The sequence below is a fragment of the Zophobas morio genome, unplaced genomic scaffold (genome assembly GCF_036711695.1).
Source record: "Zophobas morio isolate AGI-343-1 ecotype UQ-CSIRO unplaced genomic scaffold, CSIRO_AGI_Zmor_V1 ptg000031l, whole genome shotgun sequence".
NCBI lineage: Eukaryota > Metazoa > Arthropoda > Insecta > Coleoptera > Tenebrionidae > Zophobas > Zophobas morio.
The window spans coordinates 8,552,910-8,569,353 of record NW_026972136.1 but is presented as its reverse complement, the minus strand read 5'-3'; the positions used below and the strand labels follow the sequence as shown (position 1 = coordinate 8,569,353).

The 16,444-nt window shown below is 32.5% G+C and overlaps 1 protein-coding gene across 3 annotated transcripts in view; it reads left to right on the top strand.

Annotated features, from left to right (window-relative positions):
• Positions 1-16,444, top strand: part of LOC135139394 (pre-mRNA-splicing factor ATP-dependent RNA helicase PRP16) — a 55,405-nt gene that overhangs the window by 33,976 nt on the left and 4,985 nt on the right. The window contains exons 1-6 of one of the 3 annotated variants that reach the window (XM_064069606.1): positions 615-917; positions 7,983-8,246; positions 8,308-8,556; positions 14,354-14,581; positions 15,523-15,694; positions 15,752-16,054. In XM_064069606.1, coding sequence (XP_063925676.1) covers positions 8,031-8,246; positions 8,308-8,556; positions 14,354-14,581; positions 15,523-15,694; positions 15,752-16,054 — 1,168 coding nt within the window. In that variant the 5' untranslated portion in view covers positions 615-917; positions 7,983-8,030. Of the gene's footprint in view, positions 1-614; positions 918-4,827; positions 4,927-7,982; positions 8,247-8,307; positions 8,557-14,353; positions 14,582-15,522; positions 15,695-15,751; positions 16,055-16,444 lie in introns of those variants that run through there. The other 2 variants (XM_064069607.1, XM_064069605.1) reach the window with 2 other exon arrangements.

Here is a 16,444-nt window from a genome sequence, read left to right as displayed (position 1 = left end):
CTTGGATTATTTGCACAGCAGAAAATTATCTTTACCGAAATTGGGGGACAGCGGCAGAAAAGCGGCAGGGGGAACCGGTTTTACTCTATTGATTAGAATATTTTGCGTTATTTGTAGCGTAATTTTAACTATCAATATGTTAGTGATTTTCCTATAGTTGGTATTGCGATGAATTTTAAAATTAAGAAATTACTCTGTCGTAGTTTGTCGTTTGGAAAAATATGGTGATAAGATTATTGTGGAAAAATAGGACAAGATACATACGGTTTTATATATGTACATTACATATAAATAGATTTTTTATCTAACGGAAGGCACTTCGAAGTTTAATCTGTACATTATACTGTTTCAGTTTTTCTTTCCTTGTTGCAAGGTTGTTTTTGCTTTTAATTATCTAGATTAGATCGATTACTATCGTTCAGTAAAATTGAACGCATTAAAAAAAAACGGCTCTCTCAACAAAAAATATTTGAGCGGGATTACGAATCGACCGCTTTTTATAAAAAACACATTATTGCGCATGTTAATTTACATATCATATGAAGCAGGAATTCGCAGGTGTAATTCTTGACAGATTAGTTGTTTTAGTTTTGGTTAACCGCAACATAATGTTTACAGCCTAGTCTTATTATAGAAAATTCATAAACATCTGTGTTTTCTGCGTTTAACAAAAACGCAATACATAATTGCTGCGTCGATTAAATATTAATTTTGTTTGTTGGACGAGCAGGAAAAACCTGTAGTGCACTGTTTGCTGGTACACTGACCGAGGCCGTAATAGTTGATATTTTTTTCATTTTGAGTGCAGCCTAAAACAATACGTAATCAAGAAATTGACTTCAGAAGGGGGCCCAAAAATTTGGCTTCTATTTTTACACAGTTAAAACCCGTTTCGGACGACCTTAAGCTTGTAAAGTGTGAGTGAATTTATTTACTATAATAACGGAACTAAATGCCAAGCAAATCATTAAAATGGAGATGGAATGACAAATATTTGGAGTGTACTATGTATATCGAGCGAAAGATTGGGCCGAAGTTAGTTTTTTTTTTATTAAGTTTGGGACGATTAAAGGCTTAATTGAGTGTTTTAGCTCAGGTAATTCTAAACGTGAAACTAATGGAGCAGTCGGTTGCACTCAAGTTATGCAGTAGGCGAAGAAATTTTCTGTAAATTTTAATTTTGAAAAATGTTGCTTTCAAGGCTTTATGTATGAATATTTTAATTATAGCGAGAAATTCAAAAAAAGCTATTAGATCAATTTTATTGAGCTTTGAGTTCTTATGCAGCTGTTATTTAATCACTAATTAGTACTTATGTGTCCCTTTAGAACTTTACTTTTTCCTATTAGTGGAATGTATTTTTTCGAGTCAGAATTATACCATTTTATCCAAATTTGCAATTTTCCGTGCATTATCTCATCAAAAAACATGAAAGTTCAACTTTTTTAACAAGGATTACTCGAAACTTAATCACCTTTTAAGACGTTATTCTTCTAGAATCTGTCTGTTTTTCTTGCCACACCTGAACTTAAAACATGGAAAAATTCGTCTGGACTATTTGAGGTTTTCTTAAGAAAAATTGTGTTGACATTATCAACTTTTTCGGAGGAATAAATTGAAATTAGCGTGTTTAAGGTTTCGGGGCAATGTTTTAAAAATAGGTATTCGGTTTGATGGTATATTTTAAATATCATTTTTCGTTAGGTGCTTCTGGTAAATGGTAGTAGCTCTCGAAGAATTGAGATCGAAAGTATAACTTCTGGAGGTTTAAATCTACAAAAAAATCTCTTTAAAATAGCCGTTTTCGAAGTTGGTCGAGAAAAGGCCGAAATTTTCACAAGGGTAATGAAAAATTGAGCTTTTTTAAAAACTAGTTTTTTTTCTTTTTTCGAGAGTCCTAAAACTGCCTTATTTCATTGGGTAATTCTTGAAAAATCATAGAACGTTTTAACAAAATGAGGCCGACTATAACTTTCGGAAGTCGAAATCTATAATCGATCATTTCTTTAGATAATTTTTGAAGTAAGTAGTCCAAAAAAGGCCGAAATTTGCACTGGAAAATTGAAGTTTTGAAAAAGTTGTCTAAAAGTTCCCCAAAAAAATAAAAAAAAAACAGAAAAGTATAGCGTGTTAAAGGTCGCAGAGCAAAATTCTAAAAATACCCGGTTTGAAAGTCAATAAAAAAAATATATATTAAAAATGCCAATTTCATTACGCTATTCTGGAAAACGGCAGAAGTTTTCGTAGAAATGTGCCCAAAAATAACTTCTGGAAGTCCAAATCTACCAAAAAATCTTAAGATAATTTTCGAAATTGGTAAAATAAACTCGAAATTTTTCGTAAGCGTGGAGCATTGGAGAATAAAGTTTTTGAAAAAATAGCCTAAAAATACACAAAAAATCCTGTGATCTTAACCTACTGTTTGGAAAAATAGAAAAATATAGCGTGTTTAAGATTTAAAAAATACGCGGTTTGAAAGTCAATTAAAAAAAAAAATACTAAACATTTGCAATTTCGATGGGCGATTCTGGGAAAATGATAATTTTCTAAGAAATGAATCCGAAAATAATTTCTGGAGGTCAAAATCAACAAAAAAATTCCAATAGGTAATTTCTAAAGGTGGCCGAAAAAAGGTCAAAATTTTGATAAGGAGAGACTATTGAATAATTGAACTTGTAAAAAAGTTACCTTTAAATCTTGAAAAAATTCCAAACTATAGATCTTGTGTTGATTCGAAAAATATGGTCCTGTTGTAAGATTTTAGAAATATTGACTTTGAAAGTCAATTTTTTGTTGGAATTTTACCGTATTTCATTAGGATAATTTGGAAAATTTTAGGAGTTTTGGAAGAAGCCAGGTCGAAAATTACTTTTGGAGGTCGAAATCTGCTAAAAAATGTCTTAAGATAATTTTCGAAATTAGTAAAATAAGGTCGAAATTTTCGTAAGTGTGGAGCATTGGAAAATAAAGCTTTTGAAAAAATAGTCTAAAAATCCACAAAAAATTCTGGAATCTTGTCCTACTGCTTCGAAAAACAGAAAAATATAGCGTGTTTAAAGTTCCAGAGCAAGATTTAATAAAAATACGCGGTTAATTCTAAATTTTTCCAATTTCATTGGGCGATTTTGGAAAAATGATAGGAATTTTCTAAGAAATGAATCCAAAAATAATTTTTGGAAGTCAGAATCTACAAAAAAATGTCATTGGGTAATTTCTAAAGGTGGTCGAAAAAACAGCAAAATTTTGACAAGGAGGGACTATTGAAAAATTGAACTTTTAAAAAAGTTGCCTTAAAATCCTGAAAAAATTCCAGGATATAGATCTTATGTTGATCCGACAAATATGGGCCTGTTGTAAGATTTTAGAAATATCAACTTTGAAAATCAGTCTTTTGTTAAATTTTACCATATTTCATTAGGCTAATTTGGAAAATGTTTGGAGTTTTCGAAGAAGTCACGTCGAAAATAACTTCTGGAGGTCGAAATCGACTAAAAATCTCTTAAGATAATTTTCGAAGGTGACAAAATAAGGTCGAAATTTTCGTGAGCTTTGGAAAATAGAGCTTTTGAAAAAATAATCTAAAAATCCACAAAAAATTCTGGGATGTAGATCTGAACCTAGTGTTTTGAAAACTAAGAAAATATAGCGTGTTTAATGCCCCAGAACACCATTTAATAAATACTCGGTTTGAATTTTTTTTTTTTTAATACAAAAAATTGTCAATTTCATTGGGCCATTCTGGAAAAATGGTAGGAGTCTCCTAAGAAATCAAGCCGACAATAACTTCTGGAGGTCGAAATCCATTGAAAAAAAATTTCTGTAGGTAATTTTGAATGGTGATCGAAAAAAGATCGAAATTTTCATAGCTTTTGAACAAGTTGTCGAAAAATTTACAAAAAATTCCTCAACGTACTGATTTGAAAAATTCAGCTAATAATCTGAATTTTTCAAATGTTTTCATAAGTGTTTGGCCCCGGGGCATAATTTTATAAATATTCGATTTGAAAATCAATTTTTTTTTTCAACCTAAAAATTGCTATATTTTATTCGGCGATCCTGGAAAATTGTAAGAGTTTTCGGCGAAATGGGGCCGAAAATAATTTCCGGAGGTTGAAATGTACAAAGAAATCTCATTAGGTAATTTTATAAGGTGATTGACAAAAGATCGAAATTTTCAGAGCTTTTGACGAAGTTGTCGAAAAATTCACAAAAAGTTGTTCAACGTACTGATTTGAAAAATTCAGTAGATAAAATTTTTCATAAGTATATTTTCAAAGGTGGTCGAAAAAGCTCAAAATTTTAGTTAAGTAGGGAGTATTGAAAAGTTGAACTTTTAAAAAAGTTGACTTAAAATTCCGAAAAAATTGCACAATATAGATCTTGTGTTGATCCGAGAAATATGGTCTCCTAGTAAGATTTTAGAAATATTGACTTTGAAAATCACTTTTTTATTGGTATATTAAATTTTATCGTATTTCATTAGGTTAATTTGGAAAATTTTAGGAGTTTTCGAGGAAATCAGGGTGAAAATAAATTTCGTAAGATAATTTTCGAAGGTGATAAAATAAAGTCTTGAAAAAATAAACTAAACATCCCACAAAACATTCTGGGATTTAGATCTTAGCCTACTGTTTTGAAAAATAGGAAAATATACCGCGTTTAAGGTTCCAGAACAAGATTTAAAAAATATACAGTTTGAAAATATTTTTTTTATAAAATGCTTCTAAAAAGCTGAAATTTTCAAATATTTTCATAAATATATGGCCCTGGGCCAAAATTTTAGAAATATTCGATTTGAAATTTTTTTTTTCAATCCTAAAAATTGCCATATTTTATTGGGCGATTCTGGAAAAATCTAGGAGCTTTCTGAGGAATGAGGCCGAAAATAATTTCTGGAGGTCGAAATGTACAAAGAAATCTCATTAGGTAATTTTCAAAGGTGGTCGAAAAAAGGTGAAAATTTTGATAAGTAGGGAGTATTGAAAAGTTGCCCTAAAATTCCGAAAAAATTTCAGGATATAGATCTTGTGTTGATCTGAGAAATATGGTCCACTAGTAATATTTTAGAAATATTAACTTTGAAACAGTGGCGGCTCCTCAGAGGAGGCAGGGGAGGCTGAGCCTCCTCTGTTTTTTGGAGCTGAGCTTCCTCTAATTTTTTCGATGAAAGAATTTGTATTTTTATAGACATTTGTTACTATTCAGAATATTTTGTTTGATTTAATTTACTTTCATCATATATCAGGTTAAAATATCGAAAAAAATTATATTTGCGCCCTTAAATCATAATTCACACCACTCCGCGTTTGGCTTCAGCCGTAGAAGCTAGCCTCCGCTGAGAATGCATCTTACTATTGAGACCGCAACTTTGACGCATAGTCGTTCAGCACTGCATTGGCTAAAATGTTCATCGGGGTGCCGCTTCAGGCCGCTAGCCTCCGGCTAGTGCATCTCTTTTCAGATCAAGTCGCACGGATTATTTTATCTCTTTCTTATTAACTCGCGCGATCGAGTGTAAATTGGAAAAACATTGAGGTGGTTTCGCGTGCTCCCTATTCAGTGGTGAATGGTGTTTAGGCTTTAGTACCTACGTAAAGCCTAAGGTGTTTTTTATATCATTTATTTGCGTTTTATTTCTGATCGTTAAAAACAGCTGGTATTATCGGCATATTAATATTACTTATACCTACTTAACGAGAATGAGCAACGAAAATAAGTCAGTCTCATGTGCAGTGTAAAGGCATGAAAAATCACAGGAACACATATTTTCTTCTACTACTTTAGATTCCGCTCATAAGAGGGATATTGAGAACTATAACGAGAAAGTTGGTGAAAATAGGGCAATTTTGAAAAGACTAATCGATGCAATAGTTTATCTATAGTGTTCTTTTCGTGAGCATGACAAAAAAATTATTCAGATAATGAAGGATATAAAAAGTATTGGTTTTCAAATTTGAGCCTCCTCTGAAGAAAACTTCACGAGCCGCCACTGCTTTGAAAGTCATTTTTTTGTGCAAAATTGCTATATTTCATAAACGAATCTGGAAAATTTTAGAAGTTTGCGAAGAAGTCAGGTCAAAAGTAGCTTCTGGAGGCTGAAATCTGTAAAAAATGTCCGTGAGTAATTTTCAAAGGTGTTCGAGAAAAGATCGCAACTTTCAAGAGGGAGTATTGAAAATTTAAAATTTGGAAAAAGTTGCCAATAAATCTACAAATAAATGTGAAAACGAGAGCGTATATTTATTTTTTGATTAGAAAAAAGTAGATAACAGTATTTCTTGTTGTTCGCGAAAATTTATTAAATAACAAAATTAATTGCCTCCAATAAGTTACGACTTACCTGGTGATGCGACTGTGAGCGATGTAACGAAGAAGGGGATGAGTAGCGACAGGCGACGAAATGAGTACCGTATAGGCACTAAGCGATAACGAGTACGAAGAAAGTCAATTGCGACACGAAAGGACACGCAGGGGTGTTTGATCGAACTGATCGATTTGAAGATCGAAAGGCTACTAAATGCCGCTGGTGGTTCCTTTGGCACTTTCATCCCCTTTTCCCACACACGTGTGAGGGTCACAGACGTGGTGATCCCGAACGTCTGGCTGGACCGGAGGCACGGTCGTAAACATAATTGGAGGGTTAGATGTATAAGAAAAAACTAATTTAAGCTAGCCGAAACACTTGTGTTCCGTAGAGCTGAAATACTATGAGAAGAACATTGAGTCATCGCAATTTGTCACTTAGACTTCTAGTAGTGGCCTATAATATTTTTTTTAATAGGAACATTCTAAATTTATTTATTACTTAACCCTCTACACAGAAGGCGAAAGACTTTGTAGTTCTGAAAAACGTTGATTTCAATAGACTACAAAAACACTCAGAAACTACGAAAGATTCATAAAACACAATGACGAACATCGCCAATGTTTCAATCAGTACAGTTTCCTCCCTCTGAATTCGTGGGTGGACCCGTCCGGACATGTTTATGTCTACTGCGACGTTTTATTGGTGTGTTTTTCTGGAAATATTCAACTTTAGCAATAAACCGAACACAATAAGAAACCCACCTTAACAAGTGAAACCTACATTCATGAGACCACACAAGATGACCAAAATTAAAAAAAAAAATGCTAAAGATAACGAAAATCCATGGACATACGGTATTTGTTGTGCTTAGGAGATGACGAAAGTTCAGCATAAGTAACTCTGGAAATTTCTTAAATTATTTTGTACAATAATTCTGTAGTAAAGCTACATTTAATATAATTCTAGAGCTTTTAAACAGCATGTATTATTTTCAGTGAACTTCCGTCGCCCTTTTTAACTTTTTTAACTTTTATGAATTGCAATCTTAGTGATTGTCACATTTGACAGATTGTTATTTGCACAGCCTATTTGATTTTGAATGTCCAATCTAGATTTTTTGAAATGTATTCTTCAGCCATCACCCAAAGTTTTATTAGAAATTTATAAAACGTTTCATAAACTACAAGATTTTAACATTCGTCAACAATACACTCAACAAAATAAATGTGTTTGGCTTAAATCTTGTCAATTTGGAATTAAATGTCGCTATGTAATACATAAAATTACGGTATTTATAATGTTTTCTGCGAAAAAACAGTATTTTCAGAACTGATTATTACGTAATAAAGTGACTAATTGTTTTAGCCAACCTCGTATAAAGTAATATTTTCATATGCTTTCAGTAACAGACTTTTATGATTAACTTTTATTAAAATCCCCGATATTTCTGCCAAAAAAAAACTAATATATCGCAACACTATAAACATAAATTTTTAACGTCTGTACTAAAAATGAATTATTTACCGCCAAAACCTACACCAATGCTTCAGCATATCCCCATCAGAATTTGTCGATTTACTTTTTTGCATATTTTTTTTAAGTAAATTTTGGTTCACCCTTTTTATTAAACCCCCACCTCGATACACACACTTTATTTTTCGTCACTATGTTCCAGATCGTCGCCAGACGACACGACCTAAAACTAATCGTCACCTCCGCCACCATGGACTCCAGCAAATTCTCCATGTTCTTCGGCAACGTCCCCACCTTCACCATCCCCGGACGCACCTTCCCCGTCGAAATCCTCTTCAGCAAGAACCCGGTCGAGGACTACGTCGACGCCGCCGTCAAGCAAGCCCTGCAAATCCACCTCCAGCCGCCCTCCGGCGACGTCCTCATCTTCATGCCGGGCCAAGAAGACATCGAGGTGACCTGCGAGGTAAGCCGTCACCGCCTGCCCCTTATAAAACTGCACTCTTTGAGGGAAAAGATCTTTGCAGGTTTTGGCCGAACGGCTGTCCGAGATCGAGAACGCCCCCGAGCTGTCGATTCTTCCGATTTATTCGCAGTTGCCGTCGGACTTGCAAGCTAAGATTTTCCAGAGGTCGCCCGAAGGGATAAGGAAGTGCGTGGTGGCGACGAACATAGCCGAAACGTCGTTGACGGTGGATGGGATTATATTTGTTATTGATTCCGGGTATTGCAAGTTGAAGGTGTATAATCCGAGGATTGGTATGGATGCTCTACAGGTACGGATAAAGTTTTAGTTTTTTTTAGTAAATTTGTTTGTTTAGTTTGATAAAAGATGATTGATAGTTCAGGTCGTGGCAAATGATCAATCCTTGCTTAAGGTTTTTGAAGCTTTTGTTTTTTTTTTTATCTGTAGGTACTTGACTTTTATCGTATTTCGTTGAAAGTCTCATATAATGACATTGACTATGCATTATGGTCATGTGAATGTGACGTCATGTGGTAGCCGTTCAACTCTCCTAGTGATATGTATTTATTGGAAAATAAAAATATATTTCAGGTTTGGGGTAAATGGCCCCAAAAGAGTTAAAAAAGTTTGTTTAAAGATACGTAATCAGAACTTCCCTCGATTGTGAAGCAAAACCGATGATCGTTGGAACCTATTTTTATTATTAGTAATTTTTGATAAGCATTAATAAAACTTTAACAAAATATTCTTACCAAAGTCTCTAATAGAGAGAGAAAAAAACTGGAGATACCGGAGATCGAAATCAAGACTTCACATTCAAAAAGGACAGAATGACCTTGCTCGCAGAACAATCGAATAATAAAACCAATTTTGAGCAAAAAAAATATATACAACGTCAGTTATTGGAAGACGAAAAAACTAGTCAGTCAGAAGAATAGCGCGCTTATATTACTATAAAACATTATACACTTTTTTTGTCAAATCTGGATGCTAATGTAAAAACTTAAGGCGGATTCATAAATCACAAGTATAGGAGTATGTTATTTTATAAAATTTAAGTAACATTTACTACGCAAAATTTTAAAGTCACGTCATCGAATTCTTGGTGGAGATGGTTAGACAAATGTAGAAGCCTACACAAACGTACTTTTTCATACTCTAGAGATCATGAAACGCCGAGAAAACAGGAAAGTAGTCATTCGTCGGGTGAACCCTGTTGAAATACTTCCCTAACTTTCTGTGGGGAAGTTAAAATGAATTTTAAATATTCTGTAATCGTTAAATCAGTATTGTTACCAGAGTTTCAAAGAATACTCCCCAAGCGTAAACTAGAGAAATAATTATTGCAATAGATGTTTCAACTTTTAATGTTTTGAATTTTAACTACCTCTTGATTATATTTGGGCAGTGTTGATGTTTTTCCCCATCCACTTGTTATTCTAGTTTCGAATGTTTAATAAGAAATCTTCAAAAGTGATGGTTATATTTTAACACCTCCCTATAATTATTTATTCTTTTTATTTATTGTTAGTTGTGTTAAAAAAGTATTGTAATGGGATCCATCTGGCAAACTGATACTTTCATGTTTTCTCGACGTCTCATGACCACCTAGAATACGAAAAATCGGGAAATTGAAAATTCAAAAAATTGGAAAATGGAAAAATCAAAAACCTGAAGAAGCCTTAAAAGCAGAATGCTATGTAGAGTTAAAAATAATTTTAAAGTATAGTCTTTGAAGAAGCATGCAACGTTGGTCTTGTAATATTTAACGAAATATCGAGGACACCATGTAATTCCTTAGACAGGGTAACTAAAAAAAAATATTGAGTAATCCACTCTATTTTATTGACCAAATCAAGTACGGCTCACTCCATTTTTCTGAAAATTATGTATCCCTAGACCATTTTTTTAAATAAAATCTGAACGTGCTCGCTTCGCTCGCATTCTAAGTATGTATTCTTTTTTTGAAGTTTAGTTTTAGATTCTCAGGAAAGTGTCTTAAACACACAAACAGTTGTAGTCGGTAAATACATTTTCTTGTTAATAATAATATAGCTTCTCAGGGACAACTGTGATTTTTTTTTAATAATATCCGAACACGCTCGCTGCGCTCGCATTCTAAGCGTTCTTTTTTTGCAGTTTAGTTTTGTAAAAGTGATTACATAGAATCTCAGCAAAGCTATCTAGGTTTTGTAATACTAACAAATGTCTAAACTTATTATTTTCAAAAAATAAATCTTTAGAATGCGAGCGCAGCAAGCATGTTCAGGTTGCCGCGATCTCTCTAAATTTTCATTTCAAGATTCACTTTCTTTAGACTCTAAAAAATTCTCTCAATAATAATAATTTAGTTTCCCAGGGACACAACGAATAATTCTGAATAACACCTGAATGTGCTCGCTGCGCTCGCATTTGGAATGTTCTTTTTTAGTTAATTTAGTGTCATAAAAGCATTTACGAATAAACGACGGTCAACTAGACTACTTAGTTTTTATTATAATAATTCTTGAGGTCTCCCTATGAAGGTAAATTAAAGGCGAGCGTAGCGAGCAAGTTCGGGTTATTTCAGCCCCATAAACATTAGTGATTACAATCTTTAAACTCATATTTTTAACGAACAAAAACTGGTTCTTAATATATATAGAGATATCATAAATAAATTTGTAATATATACTTGAACGTGCTCGCTGCGCTCGCATTTTAAACTTTGGAGCACATCTAAGTTGGTCGAATCTTATCTTTTTTAATTAATTTAAACATAGATTTATTTTTATGTTGTTTAAAAAAAAATGAATCAGTTAACTTCATTGATTAATTTTGATAAAAATTATCACCAAAATATCTGGCCTGACTGAACCTGACCTGACCCGCTATTACCTGATAAGCATCAGGTCACCGCTCTGGGTGTGAGGGAAGTACTGCATAAATTCTTTAGACCGATATTTTTTTATCAAAAATCAATTTTTACTGATTTCGTATTAATTTACAGAAAATTTAAAAAAGTGTCAACATCTTTGGTCAGTTTCGGTCTTATTTTAGCAGGTACTAGCCCCGCCCACCCACCCTTTCTTTTCTTAGAGGGTATGTCATTTGCCAAAATCAGTTTTATCTTAGCGAGTACTATTATTTTATTATGCAGATAATGTCCGAAACTACGACTAATTGTTGTGAAATTGTATACAGCGTGTTATTGAAAAGTACGTACAAAATAAAATCGGCAATTAGTCTCGAAGTATGGGTGCTAAAAGTTAAAAAAAGTTCTGGTAAAAGTGTTCTCCTTTTAGAGATACGTATTATTAAAATTTATGTCCAAATTCGTTGTACGCCTCTGATAAAAAGATGCTATAGCCACATTTAGTCTTGACAAAAGTTTTATTGTTACATTTGCTAGGATTCACTAAAATAAATTAATTTTACCTATTTATCCTTCAGTAGCGTCTAAAAAGGTTGAATAAGGGTTAATTTTCCCCTTATAATTTTGATAACACAAAATAAGTTTTTCAGACTTCTTAGATTTCGCGAAAAACTGTCAATTTTTTGTACGTACCTTTCAAAAACACCCTGTACATATTTTAGGAATATCGTGTAGATGGTGAAACGTTAAACAAAATTTCTGTGATTGCCATCTGAAAGTTTTGCGTAGTAAATGCTACTAAAATTTTATAAAATAACATACTTATACCTATACTTGTGGTGTATGAATCTACCTTGATTTTTTACTCTAAACATTTAGTTTTTTGTGAAATCATGTCAAAATTGTATAACAATATTTATACAGGCTGACTCAAAATCTATAACGGCTAACTCTATTTTCCTAGACGTTTGAGAAAACAATAGGGGAGACCGGGGCATAATGGACAGTTTTTTAAACAGTATTTTGTATAATAATTATCGGCCTAAACGAACAACGATCTGTGTAATCTATACGTTTGCGAATGTTTTTATGAAAACTGTATAATATGAAGATGTTAAATATAGTTTTTATTAATGTTTACAAAAACATAATTAAAACTATCTTCACTGTATCCCAACGTGGGGCTCAATGGTCACTAGAATTGGATACAGTGATCACATGTTTTTTATCTTTTCTTTATTTAATAAATAATAGGATATTTGTATACATAAAAAAAATCTATATTAACAGAATATAATTCCAAAACGTAAAAATAACTTCTATAAAAAAACCGTACAAGATGTTTACTAAACTTGGGGTAAAAATTCTGAAAGTAATTCCTTGGATTATTTTGACTTTCATTTTAGGAGACACTTTTTTTCGAAAATACGGGATACTAAAAGTATAAACTTCAAATTTTTATTTATGGAACCATTTGAAAACATTAATGTATATTACTCCAGTGAAAAATGAATAAGATCTAAGAAATTAAATTAATTGAAGGGTTTAATACAATAACAAACAACCTTAATATTTTTAAAAAAGTTCGGCAGTCAGTGAAAAAGTGGATGCAGCCTCCCAACTGGTGGTAGTTATTTTCAGTAGTTTTGGTAGATGAAAAATTTTTCCGAAAATCATCGAAGTACAAAAAAATCTTTAAACAAACTAAGGCATAACCTCTTGAATTTTTGCCGCAAGTTTAGTAAACACCCTGTATATTAAAACAAAAAGTGAAGCAAGTTACTTTATGTTGTGTGTTAGCCCGAACATCTCGCCAAAATAACAAAGAAAGTCGCGAAAAACAGACAATGTGGAGCACAAAAAATGTTTGTTCCTCCATTCTGGAGAGACAAAAAACACTCCCAACTGCTAAGTAGGACTTATTCTCCAATTGAAAAACACTCTATAACCTTCAGCAATGAAATCAAATGTTACGAATTAATGTAATCGAGAAAACCAAAAACTTGCCGCATATTATACTTGTTACCCGGTCTTCCCAAACTAGCCAGCTATTAAACCAAGCTATATAACTGAATGAATATTAAAATTACTTACTTAAGTTGATTACGCCACACTTTATAAAAATTTTAAACAACGAAGAGTTTATATGCGGTTAACTGATGTTCAAAACAATCAAAATAAATGGTCAAATTCAAGCCGTAAGAAAATAATTAGACCTGAACCAAACCCCCCTTTTTGGAGCCAACTTGGGTATGAATTTAACAGCTAATTTTCAATTTCAAATGATTGATTTAAATGCCCTCAGTGAACTATTAATATACTTAACTTATACTTAAGTAAAACCATCCAGAAACTGTATATAATTCGATAAAAAAAGAGTGAATTTTGAATAAGTGAATTTCCTGACACGTGCTTTTTATGAACCATAAACAGTTAAAACAAAAATAACACGTGTTGACGTATCGTCAATTTTCTGCAGATTTCAGATTCGAAAATTATTAATAATTAATTATGTACGCTTTTTTTTCAACTTCGTGGATTCGGCTACCAAGTGACGTCACATATACCTACAAATTCCTTGATAGCAGGCAGCATTCCGAGACAACCTCTGACTTTCACGCTCTATGAAAGAAGTCAGCTGTCAGTTTGCAGATTCTTGTTTATATTAATAGCTTAATAACAGCTTAAAAGGTTTTATATTAAAAATGGTAAAGTGAATGGAAACGAAGTTTTATAAACAACAAATGTTACATATATTTTGTGTTGAACTGGAATGTGAAAACCGATTTTTTTCTATGCCATGAGATTCTTTGTAAACAGAATTCTCGATTGATTCGTACTTCCGTATTGGCAATTTTTGTATCATTTCACAACAATATTGTTCAACAACTGTAAAAAATAGTAAAACTGTGTTTCTATACATAGAAACTACTTATACAACAATAGTCATAAGTTTTCATAGTTTTTTCGTTTTATCGTGGAGTTGTAAAAAAGCGTTGGCGTGAGCCAAACGATTTTTAGATGTAAATAAGTAATAATAAATTCGTTGATTTCATCAACAATAAAAAAAGTCGGTCGAAAAAAATTATGTTGAATTCTTCGTATCATTATTTGATAATCAAAACTACTGTATTATAATTAAGATCGAATCCGTTTACGAGGAGGTATTGATAAGTTCGGAACCTAACTAACTTATCGTATTTAGTTAAAACATTTTTTTTATGTTACAAATAATTTGTTAATATTATTTTAGATTTATCCTATAAGTCAAGCCAACGCAAACCAACGATCGGGCAGAGCTGGACGTACAGGTCCAGGACAGGCTTTTAGATTGTATACTGAAAGACAGTATAAAGAAGAATTGTTAGTCACTACAGTTCCCGAAATTCAGAGGACCAACTTGGCAAATACCGTACTCCTTCTCAAATCTTTGGGTGTACAAGATTTGTTACAGTTTCATTTCATGGATCCACCCCCTCAGGTAAGAAAAATAAAAATTTTGAGAAAAATACTTGGCTTTTTTTTCGAAACAAAGAATTCGACACGTGGAAACGCAAAATAGAAACCAAATTGGATGGACAAATAAAAGAGTGTTAAAAGCGAGAACGTTCAAAAAGATGCATGACTCAGACAATTTATTTTATCTGGAAAAACCACCGACTTAATTTATTTTCGTTTTATATAATGTATTCGTAATATGGTCAATAAAACTTGGCAATGGTCATGAAGAACAAAAGATCGTAAATTAGTTTACATAAGAACGTGGACATTAAAAGTATTACTTCAAATTAATTAAACATGAATACGACAGAGTGGGTTATTTTTATTTTATTACAATCTCATTGATTGGTCCATTAATACAATTAGTTCCGTTAAAATTAACATATGTGATATCGTGAACAAATGGTACTTTAGACAAAGAACTACGCCACTGAGAGATGCATTCTTTTACGTGATAAACGTATAGTAAATAATGGTAACGCTGTTAATGGATTATGACTAATGATGACTATGTATTAACAAAACGTCGCTAAAAGTGAAAATTTACTATCTTGAATACGATCATTCTTTGCTTATTTCATGAATTTACTTTTCGTATTTTAACTCGTTTGTATTTCCTTACAACGTAGTAGAAAAGTAACATCGCACTGTAGCACCTATTCGCATAATATCATACTCATTAATTTAAAAAAACGCATCTGACGTTAACTCTGGAGAAAAATTGTAAAAAAAAATATCTCATTTGGAGTTGTACCAACACACAGTTTTAAAATCTTTGGACCAAAAATTAAAGTTGACGAGATACTATCTATTGTTTATTTTTTGTATATGTGTTTAATGATTCAACCCATGAATCACCATTTATAATTAATGATTGTTACAATATTGTGTTCTAAACTTTGCCCGTTTTATTGTTTTTAGGATAATATCTTGAATTCACTGTATCAACTATGGATTTTGGGGGCACTGGACCACACTGGAGTCCTAACCAAATTAGGCCGTCAAATGGCCGAATTTCCTTTGGACCCGCCTCAATGTCAAATGTTAATTGTGTCAAGCCAAATGGGCTGCACTGCCGAAATTTTGATTATAGGTAATCGCATTTATAATTGAAATTGTAGCTAAATATTTAAATTTTGTTTTGTTTTAGTGTCGATGTTGTCAGTACCTTCTATTTTCTACCGTCCAAAAGGTCGCGAAGAAGAAGCCGACGGTGTTAGAGAAAAGTTTCAAGTACCTGAAAGCGACCACTTAACATATTTAAATGTATATAATCAGTGGAAACAAAACAAATATTCGTCACATTGGTGCAACGAACATTTCATACACATCAAAGCGATGAGGAAGGTGCGAGAAGTCAGACAACAGTTGAAAGACATTCTCGTACAGCAGAAACTGGAAATAAAGTCGTGTGGAACTGACTGGGATATAGTGCGAAAGTGCATTTGTTCAGGTAATAAATGAATAGTCTGAAAGAATTATTTTATGGCAGTACGTATTTTCGTTACTAGCAACTCGACGCGAAACGGAAGGCTGCTATCAAATTATGTGTGTTTTAATGTGCTAAAGAAATTTACAGAGGCAGCAATAAGAGAGTTATGAAACATTGTTATAAATCTTAGAGTCTTGTTTAGTAACAGTTATGAAAATATTGCTGGCATTCGTCTATAAAACTGTTATATAACAGCAATGAAAATTTATTTTCACTTGGATATTTATCTTGCTCTTATAATTGCAAGTTAAACAAAATTAAAAGCTTGTTATCAAATCGTTACATATTTCTAGTGGTAGATATTTTTTAGTCACTTTGACACACTTAAGTTTTCTTTTCTTTTTTTTATAA